The sequence below is a fragment of the Pristis pectinata genome, chromosome 8 (assembly GCF_009764475.1).
Source record: "Pristis pectinata isolate sPriPec2 chromosome 8, sPriPec2.1.pri, whole genome shotgun sequence".
Taxonomy (NCBI): Eukaryota; Metazoa; Chordata; class Chondrichthyes; order Rhinopristiformes; family Pristidae; genus Pristis; species Pristis pectinata.
This window is the reverse complement of record NC_067412.1, coordinates 28,028,254-28,044,174: the sequence shown is the minus strand read 5'-3', so window position 1 is coordinate 28,044,174 and position 15,921 is coordinate 28,028,254. Positions and strand designations below refer to the sequence as shown.

Below are 15,921 nucleotides of genomic sequence, written 5' to 3'. Positions count from 1 at the left end.
ACACTGCAGGTGCTGGAAATCTGAACCAGAAACAGAAAATGGTGGAAAAAGTCAGGCATCAACGGTTGCAGACCCAAAACATGACGAAAGATCACAGAGCCAAACATTGACTGTTTCTCTTTCCTCAGATGCCGCCTGACGTGCTGACTTTTTGTATCATTTTCTGCTTTTGTTTATACAGGATGTACTTTTGTATGCTCACACAGATGCATGGGGAGACAATTGTGCAACTAAGTAGGGCCAGTGCAATGCCTCACTGGGTTGAGGTTAAGCAGTGTATTCTTTGGGGAATGGGGAACATGTAGGGAAGTGCTCTGGGGAATGATACAGGTTTTTCAAAAAGCTAGCACAGACCTGATGTGCCTAATGGCTTTTTATACTACATGGTTTTGTTTTTATGTTTGGACATTATGTTTTCTCTAAAATAATGGAACATTTTGAGTGATGAATGTCTATTGCCTGCAAAAGAAGAGGGGAACAGTTGCATTGGTCAGGGGACAGGTTATGAGTTTGGGGAAAAGCTTCATTCATTTTTTTGGTGGGGGTGGGGGTTTTTGTTCCTGATTTATGAACCCTAAGAGATTGTTTTTCCTCCATTACAGGCACTGCTGGTGTCATCATTTCTCTCAGCAGAATTTTTACCAAACTCCTGCTTCCAGATGAAAGGAAAAACACCATTATCTTCTTCTTCATTTCAATCGGAATAGAGATGATGTGTTTCATCTTGCATTTGCTGGTGAAAAGAACAAAGTTTGTGCGTTATTACACTGCTCATAGTAGCAAGGGTCATGAACGTCTAAAGGGCAAAGGTCATGTGGATCAGGGCCCTGGTTACCGGGTCCACCATAATGTCAATACAGAGGAAGTAAGATTTGTAAGTTTTTACTTCAGATTGCAAGAGTGAAACTGATCATAGACAGGATATCTCAAAGGGTATCCTACAATTTGAAGACTGGTTTCTGTGATTGTGTCCCAGTTTTACTAGGGTTTTTCTTTTTTGTCATAGAAACAGAGAGATTTATGCCACAGAATGAGACCAGTCAACCCATTCTGTCTGCTGGCCATAACTGGACTGTCTAGGTAAATCCCACTTCCCAGCTCTTAGTCCATAACCTTGTGGGTTATGGCTCTTCAAATGGTCATCCAGATACTTCTTAAATGTGATGAGGTATTCTTTCTCCACTGTGTTTTCCCTTTTAGGCTCCTGGCATCGTGATCAGATTCATTGTTATCTGACAAACATATTTTTGTTTTGTGGATGGAAGAGAGATGCATGTTATTTTTGATCCAATAAGTTCTCCACTGGCTTGCAGAGAATGTATATCACTGCATTTTAATTAGGAAACATTAATAAAAAATGTGACAACATTTATTTTTGTAAAATTAATGACCCTTTCAAATTGCTTACCTTATGAATGTTTGCCTGGGATTAGAGCAATGACATTTGCAAATGAACCATTCAGGGAAAGCACACGGGACGATCTTGTGGTACTAGCTGTGGTACTAACTGTTATTAGCAGGGCCTTTGGTTAGCATGCAATAGATTATGACCAGGGTGTAACTGGACTTTGCTGGTGAAAAGTATTCTTCTTAGTCAGGATTTTATCTTTCATCGTCCCATGTAGAAATAATATTATTACTTTTCACTTTTGCTTTGACATGAAGTGATTCTCACAGATACAAGGGAGAGGGCCAACTTAACCGCAGAAGCTTATTTGTAGCTAAATTGCCCTCTTTAGCAGGCTGAGTATAGATAAAATAAAGAGAAATTAGTGGTTGACAATAGAAGACACACATTAGCATGATTGGCAAATGAACCAGAGGAGATTTCAATGCAAACAGCATTTAGGATCAGGAGTTTATTGTCCAGACATTAGTGGAATCAGATTGAAAGTGGAATTTGTTAAATACTTGAAGGAGAAAAAAATTGTAAAATTTGGCCATGCCAGTGCAGAGAGGATGGGCTGAATGGCTTCTCTGCACTGTATGATTCTATGGTTCTTGAATGTTGTTTTTCTGTTAAACCTCATCAACTAAGCCTTTCAACTAAAGCATCAACTCAGCTTTCTTCTTTAAGGGGAAATAACAATTCCCTGCCTAACCTTGGCTGAAATGATCCTGAGTCTACCTTGCCTTCAGTAAAAGTACAAAATGCTGGAAATGCACCATAAGTTTTGATTTTTCTTTTGTTCATTGTGCTCTCATGAGAATAGGGTGCAACTTTGACTACTGGCACTACCACTGTTCAGGTTTTGAAATCACCAATTAAGCAGGCTACATTTCTTTCTCTACAAATGTTACCTGACATGCATTATGTTTTTAAACTGACTTTCGCTCACCCAAGTCCTGATATAGTCAGAAAATCTCAGGCTGTAAATATCAGGTCTTCCCAAGCTAAAGTGCAGACATCTGCTGAAAATGTCTGGAATGGCACATTAAATTCCCAGTTGTCTCAAAGTATTTCTTTATTTTAAGATATCTTTATTAGTCACATGTACATTGAAACACACAGTGAAATACATCTTTTTGCATAGAGTATTCTGGGGGCAGCCCACAAGTGTTGCCACGCTTCCGGCGCCAACATAGCATGCCCACAACTTCCTAACCCGTACATCTTTGGAATGTGGGAGGAAACCGGAGCACCCGGAGGTAACCCACACAGACATGGGGAGAATGTACAAACTCCTTACAGACAGTGGCCGAATTTGAACCCAAAGCGCTGGTGCTGTAAAGCGTTACGCTAACCGCTACACTACCGTTTTCAGATATTGAAGACCTGAACTGTAAGCAGAAAATACTGGAAATGCTCCAAGTCAGGCAGTACTTGTGGAAAGAGAAAGTTAAGGTTTCAGAAGAAATAACTTTATCATGGTTTGTCTTTAATGCAGGGAAGGCCAGCATTTATTGTCTGTTTCTCCATAGCTGCTGCTTTACTTGCTGAGTATTCCCAGCATATTCTGTTTTAATCACCTGATGCCTCACTGAATTGGTAACAGACCTAATGTTACTTTATTGTTCTTATTAACATAAAGCTTTGTCCCGACACCTCTAGTGTTTATCTGTGTGATGGATTTTTAAACGATTGTGAATTCACAATAGCATGAAAGCATTTGAAATTCTCTCCACACTCTCTCCAAAAAAATGGTTAAAAATCTCACAATGCGCAGTTGATCAGTAAAACAGTGCTGAGGCTTTGTAGTCATGTCTTTACTGTCATACTCACTGACAGTGAAACATCATGCTGCAAGTAGGGCTTCAAAATTGCCGCTAGAAGTAAAAGGGTATTCAAACAAGGTGTGGGACTCTGAGAGATGAAAGGGCTCATCTTGTGCTTGAGGGGAAGGGAATAGTAGAGATAATTAGTATGTGTTCTTGTTCCATTTTTACAAGTTAGATTTGAAAGTAATGCTGTAGGAATACCTGGGGATGTAAAAGAATCACTAATGGAGATAAATATGCAATTGGACATGGTAGTTAAAAAGTGTAATACAGCTAAAAATGGGAAATTACTGAATCAGAACATTGAAAGAAGTTGGATAGCAGAACTACTGAGTAGTCACCAGAAGTTTCCAGAACTCCTTTGGGGGCATTTCAGCTTGGTGCCATAGTGTAGAATAGGTAATGGGAACTTCACAACTCTCCTGAGTTTTTATTTCCGTTGAGGGTTAAGAGAGAGAAAAAAATCAGAAGAGATGGAAAATGGGCTGCTGATTTACTATTATCACCCTTTACAGTAATGCTTAATATTCCTTGAATTCTGGAATTGGGTCAAGGTGCTAGAAAACAGGAAATATCCCACTTCTGTTCAAGAAAAGCCAAAGAACAGAAGGCTATTAGTTTCACCATTGTTGCAATAAATGTCTAAGAGCTCATTTTTAGAATGCATGGACTGATGGTGAGGCTCTCACCTGTTGGGAAATTATGGACCAGTTCCATGTGGTTTTCTGCTAAACCAGTTGTCTTTTGTAAATGTATGAGAATTAGTTTTGATGTTGGTGAGACATCTGTCTCACTGCCAGTGATAACTAGCCAGATTATGTAGTAAATTAGATCATTATTCGACCTTAGCTTTTGGAATGACAGCCGCATTTCCCGCCTTTGCTCCCCCAGGAAAATGGTACAATGGAGAGTCCACAGTCGGATGGGGCAGAGCAAGATGTTCCAGTGACTGCAGCCTACATGAGGTTTGATGCACCAAGGTCAAAGCTGAGGAGAAACTGGCCAAGTTTCAGAGGTAGACCTGCATTTGTGTTGTGCATAGCTATATCAGTCTAATAATTACGTGTCAGGAATCCACTATTTAATTATTCCTCATCCAATTTGCATGCTGGTAATATTCAGGCATTAATGTCAAGGGAGAGCGAGAGTGTGACTGATCCACAAGCCCCCGCCAACCTCTCCTCATCTAATGCTATCAACATAGCCTACTATGTCGTTTGGTATTTTATGTTGCCTGACTTCCCTTAAATGTGTTTATGTTCTTTGCCTCACTATCTTTTGTGGTTTGAGTTCCACCATTTTCATCCAAATTCAAATCTCCAAGTTTGTTCTGCATTCCCGATTTGATTTCTGCCAACTATTTTATATTGACGGCCTTTAGCTTGCCCATCCCTACAAGTGATGTAGAGATTTATTGGTGCCAGCATGCCAATGAATGTTTTCATCATGGTTACCACAATAAAACAACACCCAAGGCCCAAAGCACTTGAATTTGCTGTACCATTATGGAATGTATGACACAAAGTATCAGGTAAGTCTAGGACTGGAGCAGGGTCTGGGGACTTGCAGGGCAGAGATGGTTGGTGGTTGGATCAGGGCCTTGTTCAGGCAGAATGGAGGTCATTTTAGAGGAGCTATCGGAGCCTCGGTTGTGGGTCAGGGGTCAGATGAGAGTTGGACCAAAGAGTCTGGGCTGGTTGGAAAGTTGGGGGTCAGTCAGGTTGAGGTGATGGGGCCATTAGGCCAGATTCAGTAGTCAACTGGGAATATATGAAGGGACACAATTTAACTCAGAAATCGTTGCAATTGCATTACGTTCTAGAAAAAGTATCTTCATTAACGTAGAGTTGGAAAAACGTGTTTGAACTTAAAGACCTTTTTTGTCAACTCTATCAATGTTTTCATAACATTAAACAGCCCTCTCTTTTCAAGAGAGAAACAGCTCAGTCTGTTCCTCTTTTGTTACCATCCTCATAAAATCTAATTTGCACCTGCTCCATTCCCTCTGTATCCTTTTAAGAATGTAACAGCCAGAACACCAGACAGTTCTGCAAATGTGCCCTAACCAACGTCTGATACGAGTTTAGCAAACCTTTCTATTTTGCCATTCTGGGCCACTAGAATTATTTCCTAGTGTTTGGTTGCTTTTTTTAAATGTCCTTATTGTGCTGCTACTTTTAGTGATTTGTGTATTTGTGGCGTCAAATCCCTTTGCTCCTCTAACCCATTTATTTTCGAAGTAATATGTGACCTCCTTATTTCTCTTAACAAAATGTAATACCTCAAACTTTTCTTTGTTGAGATCCATTTTCCAATTATATCTTATAAAGTGTCTTTTGGAAATTGAAATATATTATTGGTACATTATCTATACTGGTGTGTATGGAGGCTTTTCTGGTACTAAAATGCTTGTGTTGGCATGAATACCTTTACTTTGTTTGGCCACTCTTGTGATGTCATTGAACCTTTTACCATCCCTGTGAGGTGCAGTTGGACTGACCACTACCATGTCTCCTCCTTCCCATCCAAAACATCCTCAGATAGGATTTCCATTCCTTGATGTCCATTAGAAATGCCCCTCATGATTTAATTAGCTGCAGACTTGTGAGGACAATGTTTCTCAAACTTTCAGAGGTAAATGGCCAATGAAGAGCAGAGTTTTTGTCTTCCAGTTCCTGATTAATAAGAATTCTGTCAGGAAAATGTATGGAATAGAATAACATGGAGTTTATAGCACAGAAACTAGTCTATGTTACTGTTAATGCTGTGCTGTCACACTCCACCACTCTCTACCATAAGGAGGAGAATCAACACGGCCAATAGATAATATTTTGGTCATTGGAAAGAAAAATATTGTCTTTGATGTTTTTGATATAAATATCATGGTGGAAGCCCAGATATTTAATGAATAGGACCCCATGAACTACAATCAGTTTGTTTACACTTGGAAAGCAATTTGTCTTGAGGCCATCATTTCATTATTTGCATCTTTAGATATGTAAGGACCAGACCCAGTTTAACAATCATTTGAGAAATTTCAAATTATTGGGGAGTGGGGTGCAAAATGCTCCTGATCAAAAGGAAATTGTTGGCAATGATGCTTTAATAAAGATCAACGGACTGAAAAAAGCAATTTAACCTGGTTGCTAGCAATCCCAATTCTCCAGGGCACCAGGTTGCAAAGCAGTTCATAAATGATAAAGTGCAGTGGGGATTGAGATTTACAGCCTGTTTTCAGAAGTTCGTGCTGGTACTTTGAAAAATAGAATAGTAGCAACTAATAAATAAATGAGCAAAACAAATCGCAGAAGTGTAAGTCACCTACAAGGATCAACACCTGTCCTTGCCTCTAAGAGTTATGAATGATTAAAGTGACTAACATCATTTTGGGTCTCACTTGTACAATTCAGTAGAAATCATGGGACTATAAAATGTACTACAGAAACAGAACCAAGGAGAACATGAAATTATACAGTATATGTATCTATAAAGAAGGATGAGTGATTAAACATTTCTATGTATGTTAGGGTGGGAATTGTATTATAAATGAGCTTTAATTTAATTAAATTGCTATGGTAAATGTGGAAACCAAGTACTTTTACTTTTGCTTTACCTTTAATCATTGCCAAAGACTTGGGGGTGAATGTGAATCTGGGTAATAGTTTACCTATTGATTTAATGCAGCACAGCAACATTTTTTGAGTTTCACTTATTGCTATACACCCATTTCTTTTCTCTGTAAGTATCTTGGAATAAGGACAATTTGACCTGCTGCCTTTGGCAATTTATTGGCAAGAAAGCTGAGAAAGGACGTTCAGCTCATTCTCTCGTAGAAATTTGTGGTCAATATTTTTCTCCCAAAGTAAGATTCCTGCTTGACCTTCTGTTACTGTTGGAACCTAAGCTCAGTTTCATAGCTTGGGATTTGGCACTTGGCACTTGAACTGGAGGTGTTTCAGTTGCCAGGAGGGAGATTATAGTCAAATCCCAACATCATAAGAGGTGGCAAGGTATGGAAGGGTGGAGGGAGTTAAAATCAGCACTGCAGCATTCCAATGTGGGCCAGTGTGTGTAAGACATGATTTGTATTGAAATTGATCTTCCATTATTTTGCCAGTTGTTCAGATTCTATGTACTCCCTTAAATGCTAGATCAGTGCAGTCCTCCCCTCTGCAATTAGTATTGACTATTATTTTGGCTAGTTTACATTGCAGTCTGAGTCTCACTCATTTATTTTGACTAGAAATAGCAGTGACTCCAATAATGAAGATTCCTGGGACACTCCACTACAAGTGTTCAGCCTTGTATAACTCCCTCAACTGATACCAAACCAATTTCTTGTCCACCAGCAGGAACTTTCTCATCCACCTCCAGGTTTTACTTACCTTAAGCTTGGCCGCAATCTTTCACATTAGTTTTCCTGGAAGTCTGGATATCCTGGCCTAGAAACTCAGTTTAGATATAATGACAACGTGAGAGTAAGCACCAAATATGATTAGTATCATGCAGCATGCAAAATGCCCAATGAAACTTGAATACGTGTTTCTCTGAGAATAATACAGATATACCTGAAACAGGCTGGGCACATGTTTGACAGTGCTGCTACCACATTACAACAAAGAAACAGTGTGGCAATGCACAGAAAATCAAATCCTAACAGAAGGAAGCATCTGCATTCATCCACTGAAGGCACTGTCCCCATTTGCTCTAACCATTTGCTGGGGAGTATTAGAGCAGACAGCGATGTCGTCTGCTGAGCTATAAGGATAAATCGATTTCTTTCATTCGGAAAGGACCACTGTGCATCCCATCCTATCTCTGGGTATCTACCTTGACCAAGATGATTCCTGGAAAAGTGACATGCTCTCTCTCATGTCTGTCTCAACAACTGGTTCATCATAAGATGTCCAATGCCCTGCAGCAGCCTCTGCAGTTCACCACCACAACTTTGAGATCTCTGTTATGTCAAATGGTTCATGTATATTTCCTATTGCGCCTAATACTGCAGTTAATGTGTACAGCTGCAAAAAAGATGATAAATCTCCCCATTTCTCTGCTCAGAGATTGAGACACTGTGTGTGAACAAAAATCATTCTGTAATAACAGTGGCATAAACTGGTACAGGTACTCTGTGTACCACCATTTTATATTTTCATGCATGTATGAACTTCTACCCCATAAATACAGCTTAGGGTTTTCTAGACTCTATTTAGGGTGTCATTCTTCAAAACATCACAGATATTGAGCTAAAAACAGAAAGTGCTGGAAATACATGAAGAGAAAAACATTGCAGGTTGACAAGCTATCATCAGAACTGTCTCTTTTGAAATCAAATTTGTCTACACTGAGTTCAAAGAAGTAATGTTGAAATTAGTGCTTGTTAATTAATTCTGTTTTTTGGTTACTAATATAAAATGAATAGGTCTATGATTGCTTGAATTTGATTTATAACCTTTCTTGAAAAATTTGATATTGTGAAGTCTGGATTCCAATCCAAGGGGACCTCCCCTCTATTAATCTAGGGAGACCTCCCCTCTGTCAGTCCAGGGAGACCTCTCTTCTGTCATAACTGTCCAATGTTGATTGGAACCACAATGTGGATTTTAGCCCCTGTGCCACTTAACATCCTTCCATATATACAGATAACCTTTGTGAGGTCTGTGCCATAATTTGAGCCTTGACCAGAAGATACTATAAAATAAGAGTCTGTTGACAGTAAAATCATGGCCAACTAAGTACAGAAGTGGTAAATTCTGCCCATTGGGTTTTACTAAAGAGCCTAACTTGAAGCCTGGCGTGCTGCTAATGTTTATTCGAGTGACTGCCCCTGAGAGACAGCCATTCAATAAAACATTAGTTATTTCTGTTCATCCTCAGCTTTGACCGCATCTGCACACTGATGGGGTTTCAATTCTTCCTTCATTCATATACTCTTACAATAATGGGAAGGTTTTGCATTTAGCCTTTGGGGAAGCAAAGGCTTCCCCTTTTGCCCTTCCAATAGGCATTTTGCACTTTAGCAATGTCCTTCATTTTTCTCCCCCAAGACTTTGTAGACTTCATATTTCATTATTTTTCTTTGCATTATCCTAATCCATTTGGGCCATGTTATCCTGCAATTACTACTCTACAGTATTATCCTGCTGGTTCTGCAGGGGGGTCCTTTAAAGGTTTCTGTCTAGAATATCATTGGGTGATGAGGGCCTGAGGGTGCTGACTTTCTTTTTGTGTAAGGGGCAGTTGGATTGGGTGGTCAGTAACAACTGGGGTGACCACAATCACCCCAGCCTATCAATCATTCAATTCAGCCCCCCTCACTGATCACCTGATCCAACATCCCACTTCCCCATTAACATTTTGGATCCGGTGATCAGTGAGGGGGGCTGAGTTGAATGATTGATAGGCTGGGGTAATTGTGTGATTGGTGGGTGGAGGGGATCAGGTGAGGATTGTGAGCTAAGTACAGTGGTTAGTACAGGGATTAGTACAGTGGTAGGAATGTGAGGTAAAGAGTGGTAAATAACTTAAAGGGACCCACTTGAGTCAGGGTCCCACTGCCAAACAGGGACCTGCTGGGGAAGGTCCCTTTTATTGTCCAGAGCTCATGGCAATGTGAACACTTGTTTAAATTATGAGTGATCAACAAAATGGCACTCTTGATCAACAAAATCTAATTTCTGCCTGCAACACTGCAGCAATCATTCCACTGGGAATGAAGTTATTTACATGCATTCTTGACAGGGAAATGCCTTATCAGCACAAGTATGATTTGAAATGAGAATATCTCCATTGGATTTCCAAAATGAGACAATTAGACTCAGGAAAACATATTCTATTCTGAAATATTTAGATCTCCAAGCACATAAACAATGAAAAGCCCTTGCTACGTGACTGAATTTCTAAGCATTCATCTTTTTTTCAACTGTGATTTTGACAGTTTTATTAAAGCCTTCCATTAATTCCATTGACTGTCTTCTACCTAGGCTACTTACTATAACCAGGTTGAAATGTGGGTTACATTTTGTGGCTTTCCTCATGTACTAGATCTGAAGGTGGATATCAGTTATATACACTAATTCCCTATTCATAATAGTTCAGTGAAAGTCCCTCACATGTTATTTTGTGTTTACACTAACCTTATTTGTAGAGTAACCCATTTATCTGCTCACTTGGACTCAATGGTCTGTGTTACTCACTCCAAGACAGACCCTATCATTGGAAATCCTATTGGTTGTCATTCTTTACCTCTCTGGTGTCTCTGACATGTACAGCTCCTCCATCTCCTTTACCCTATCACCTTATTCATTCAGAATATGTCAAACCTATGCAAATATCTCAATCCTTTTATGTCCTCCAATGCCATACAGATTCTCAATACAGTCTATGTTCGGAGAAACCTGCCTATTTGAACAGTTGCCACTACATAGATACCTGGAAGAACAGAATCAAATTCTAACACATCCCTCCCATCTTTACGTGATTCCACCAGCCATGTCTTCATACATCTAATTTGTTTCTCCCTGAGTGCCTCAGTAAGAGCAATCCTGAGAATATTGCTCACATAGTTTTGATTTTCAGTCTTGAATCAAACTCCTCAAACTTCATTTGTAGGCACTTCGAACTACTCATTCTTTCATCACTGGATTCATTGAAAGAAACAACTTCTGTTTCATTTCTCTTTCTTTACAGTTTTTTTACTTACTTCATTTTAACAAGTTCTTTCCATCACCTTGGCATCAGGGAGACATGGCTCCAAATCATGCAATCTGTCCGTTAATTATGAAATCCTACTCTGCTGAAGGACCTACTCTTACAGCTACTATTGCTCTTGTCCTTGTGGGTAATCACTTGCTCCATGGTATTGTGGTGAATGCAACAACTCAATATTGACTGAGGGTAATTGTAACTGAATAAGGCAATGTGAGGCGAAGTGAATAGCAAGCCAGAGATTTAAGCATTCTGATCAACTTGCATGTTTGCTTTGAGGGATTGGAAAGCTTAAAGTAAGAGTGACAGTTTGAAGAAGTTTGGATGTCATGCATATTCATAAATAGAAATGGTGAATTCTGATTTAATCTTCCCATGCCATTTGTTCAGGAACAGTAAATGGATTCTCAGCAGCCTGACTTCAGATCTACCCTGCTCTCTTCGAAGGGTGCCAAGGATCTGATACCAGATCAATACTGGAGTATCACAGAGTTGACCTACATTTCAATGAATCATGAATATTGGGTGCAATATTTTCTGCTATCACAGTCTTGCCTCTGATTTATCTCTCCCCACCTACTTCCTGCAGCAGTTCACCTCCACTGATATCAAATATATTTTTATTATCTTGCTCAACCATAAGTATCACTAGGTTGTTTGACTGGAAGGGCTATTTCCAAATTTTAATCCACTCAGATATCAATATGAGCACAGGAGTTCATGGATCAATATCAAGGATTATAACTAAATTTACCTCTTACTTACCCATGGATGCTGAAGTCAACCTGTTTTTTTTATATTGGCTCCATCAGTGCTTGTGCATGGGATCTTCCTGATCAATATAGCTCAGTACCATCAATAATGTTTAATCACTGAGTGAGCCATGCAATACTGAATCTATAAAACTCCAGTATGATGATAAATGGTTAGAATGAATTAACTGCAGTGGCTTCTACCAATGTGCATGCACAGTAGTTCTTTTGGAAATTCATGGACATTTACAACCTAGTAATGGTCCAGAAGTAGCCAATCTAACCATTTCTAAATGAATGTTAGCCCAAATCAGACAAAGCTGGAGTTGTACTTTGGTTTCATAATATATTCTTAAAAGGCAAACTTACCATTGAAATATTTTCTGTTATGGCAACACTTTTCTGAAAGGATGTTATTTTGCCATCTGTTCTTTTGCAGATATCATTCTACACCGGTATATTGTGGCAGGTGTTATTTGGCCTTACATGCTTTCCATCGCTCTAACATATTTCATCACCCTCTGCCTCTTTCCTGGACTGGAGTCTGAAATTCGTAACTGCACACTAGGAGAATGGCTGCCCATTCTCATCATGGCCATCTTTAACCTCTCTGATTTTGTGGGAAAGGTAAGACCCTTGAACTCTTAATAAACTTTTTTGTCTCAGAGTAACTATTTTCTGTTAATACTATTAGTTAACAACATCGCCGTTGGTCAGTGTAATACATAATACAAGTAGAGGTGATCAGGATCCAGGAGTAACTGTGTTCACATTAGCTTCTGGATTTACAACATTGTATCAGTGACTGCATTTCGAATGTAAAGCATATTTGCTCATCCTAAGGTTGTGAAAGGTTCTAAGTAAGTGAAAGTCTTTTTCTCTTTCTTTTTGTACACCCAAAGAATGCAGCTTCTTAACTGCAAATAATAGCACAATAATTACTCTAAATTTTCAGTCAATGTCATTTTAAAAACATTCATTAACCACTGAAGCTTTGCACACCATCATTTGTGAACTCATCTCTTTTTAAATTACAGCTTATTATTCTTTATTGATCACAGGTAGTTCTGATAATCAATCTGTAGATTGTTTCAAAAACAATGGAATCCTTAATGCCTAACAGTGCAATTCCCATTGATTACCTTGGAGTCCATGAACTTCCAGTCAATTAGAATGCTGTAAATTTTTTACGTGGCTGGAAATATGCATTAAATCTAACATGTACACCAAGTATTTCAGGATTTAAAGATTGTTGATAAGCCTTTGGAGATTTATTCTCAGTACATCCAATATATTTTAATTATTTATCTGTTTACTTTGCCTTCAATGCAATAGTGATTGCACTTCAACAATATCTTTCTGGTTGTGAAGCTTGGTTTCTTCTGAAGAAGCCTGGAGAACATGGAGATGGGGATAAAATGTGTTTGAGTGACCAATCAGCACTCAGCATCATCCAATTGGCTAACCAGGAGTGCTTTCACTTTCCAGTTTTTCGTAGGAAGGATGTGTGTGAGGTTCAGCATCCTCAATGGAAAAGTGGAAGCAGGGCAGTTGGAGGCAGGAATACATTCAAGCAGAGTTGGCAGTGTTGGAATACAGTGGAAATGATCAAGAGAACTCAAGCCCCTCACCCCCTCCAACCTCCCTCTGCCCCCACCTGTACATATTGTACACACTATTTCATTCTACTTTATGTTGTGAATGAGATTACAATAGACTTAATAAATTAACTGTAAGGCCTGGATTAGTTAGTACTGATATTGTGCCCTTTTAACATTGTCTCTTGAACATTATGAGATCAAGATGAAAGTAGCCTTTCTTTGCTTCAAAGGATGAAATTACATTCTGACCCTTTCTCATTAGCCCATTGGTTTTTGTTTCAGATTCTTGCAGCTTTACCTTATGACTGGAAAGGACTTCACCTCCTTGCCTGTTCCTGCACCCGAGTTATATTCATCCCACTCTTTCTGCTGTGCGTGCTCCCAAGTGACCGGCCTGTTTTCAGTCACCCAGCCTGGCCGTGTGTTTTTTCTTTGCTAATGGGAATTTCAAATGGCTATTTTGGTAGTGTGCCCATGATCTTGGCAGCTGGCAAAGTCAGCCCAGAGCAGAGAGAGCTGGCAGGTAAGCAGCAGCTATTTCACTTGCATTTGGTTTCTCAAAGGAGTCACTGAAAGAAGAAAACTGCTTTTTGCCATGGCGACCAACATGCTTGTTATTAGAAGCAACCACTTCAGCGAAGGAGAAAAAACTATTACAATTGGATCTCTGGTGGATTTGTGCTGTTCTGAACTTGTAGGATCATCAATTTATTGATTGTTGTTCCTAGCAGTCTTAAATGATTCACTCTGTTCTGCTTGGTCCAGAACCAGCCTGCTCATATACTCTGTTTCATACCACTACTACAAGGCCCAACTATACAGTGAAATTAAAGTTGCAAAAACATCCTAGGATATTTCTTAGGAGGTTTCAAACAAACATTGCTGTTATGCTATGCCATTGAAAGATATATTAGGGCAGAAAACCAAAAGCCTGGTCAAAGAGATAGGTCTTAAAGTTGGTAAAAGGTACTGCAGAGGGGCAGAGAGGTTTAGGAAGAAAATTCCAGAGCTTAGGGGTGTGGCGGCTAAAGACACAGCAGTCAATGATGGAGCAGTTAAATCCAGGGATTAGCAAGAAACCAGATGCAGAGGAGCATAGATTTCTTGGCGGGCCAGTGGCATGGAGATCACAGAGGAGGGGAAGACCATGAAATAATGTGAAAAGAATGATAACAATTTAATAATTGACGTAAGCTTGACCGAAAGCCAATTTAGGTCAATTAGCATAGGGGTGATGGATGAGCAGAACAGTGTGAGCTGGGAGATGATGACCAAAGACTTAGGTGACCCCAAGTTTATAGAGGGAAGGACGAGAGTGAACAGCCAGCAGCTCACTTGATAAGTCATACAGACAACAAAGCTGTCGCTGAGTTTCAGATGATCTGTGGCAGTGGTGGGGTTGGGTTATGTTACACAGGTTGCCATTCTCTTCAAAGGGAAAGGAAGACAAGAAGGGCCATTTCTCTTTACAGCATCATCCAACATTCATATGAAGAATTTATTGTCAGTTATATGTTTATAATTTTTACCAAAATAAAAAGCTTTCAGATCTGTTGTCTGACCAAGTTGAGCTGTTGCAGTTCTCGCCTCCAGGGTTGTTCCATTGATTATATAGAGGCACACGCTATCTGGAGCATACCATTGAGAAAATCAGGTTTGAAAACTCAAGTTTTATCAGGGACCGTTCAGTCTCAGATTAAGTACTCCTAGTGCAGGGTTCTCCAACAGGCAGAGAACTTGAAACGTTGTTAGTGGTGGAGTGATTTGCAGTAGCTAAATATTTGCAAGTAACATATCTACATCAAACTTGAAACAATGGCAGTATGCAAAGCTCTTTGCTAAATTAACATGCAACATATTTTTTTGGAATATTTTTGACGGAAAAGCTTATACAAAAGGTTGTACCCCTCAACCCCATCAATTAACACTGCCAAAACAGATTGATTGGTCATCTATTGCAATACTGGTTGTGGGAGTTTGCTGTGTTTAAATTGATTGCTGCATTTCCTGCATTACAATAATGTCTGCACTGCAAAATGTACTTCATTTTCTGTAAGGTGCTTTGGGACATATATAGAGCTCATAAAATATACTATAGAAATTCAAGTCTTCTTCCTTCCTTCCTTTGTAAATCCTCAAAATCTGTTCCATGTGTTAACCCCAGTGGCCTGGATGTTGTGATCAGAACTGAGGAAAAGTCACTTCCTACAGAGCTTCAGTGGAGCTCAGGGCTTGGATTTCCCCATCCCCTTTGTCACGTGCTGTCAACTCTCTCATTTAGTGCAGTTGTGGCATCAGACAGGGTTCTTCCTGATTTATGCCATCCATTGACCCTCAGCTGAAAGCATGCTTTTGTTGAGTTCGGATGAATTGAAAGGATTTAGATTGGGTCTAATGCTTCCTACAGTCAAATAACCCCTCACTGTTCATTCTCAAGGCTTACAAAAGGATTATCTCTTTTCATTCAGTGTGCCAGCAGAGGAATAGGCATCTACTTTGATAGCCCTCAAGCTCCATTTAAATCTGAGCCCACAATTCTGTCAGGGTCAGAGCTCTGTGTTTAAGCAATAACAGCTTCAGATCAACAACACTCAACACCACTCAGTGCAGAGGAAGCCCCTGGTGAGAAACCCAGCTTCCCT

General features: G+C 39.6%; 1 protein-coding gene across 7 annotated transcripts in view; it reads left to right on the top strand.

Annotated features, from left to right (window-relative positions):
* Positions 1-15,921, top strand: part of slc29a4a (solute carrier family 29 member 4a) — a 139,032-nt gene that overhangs the window by 110,245 nt on the left and 12,866 nt on the right. For 4 of the 7 annotated variants that reach the window (XM_052021494.1, XM_052021493.1, XM_052021496.1 and 1 more), the window contains 4 exons: positions 603-874; positions 4,111-4,234; positions 12,118-12,305; positions 13,562-13,802. In XM_052021494.1, the coding sequence (XP_051877454.1) occupies positions 603-874; positions 4,111-4,234; positions 12,118-12,305; positions 13,562-13,802 (825 nt within the window). The remainder of the gene's footprint in view (positions 1-602; positions 875-4,110; positions 4,235-12,117; positions 12,306-13,561; positions 13,803-15,921) is intronic. The other 3 variants (XM_052021497.1, XM_052021495.1, XM_052021499.1) reach the window with 2 other exon arrangements.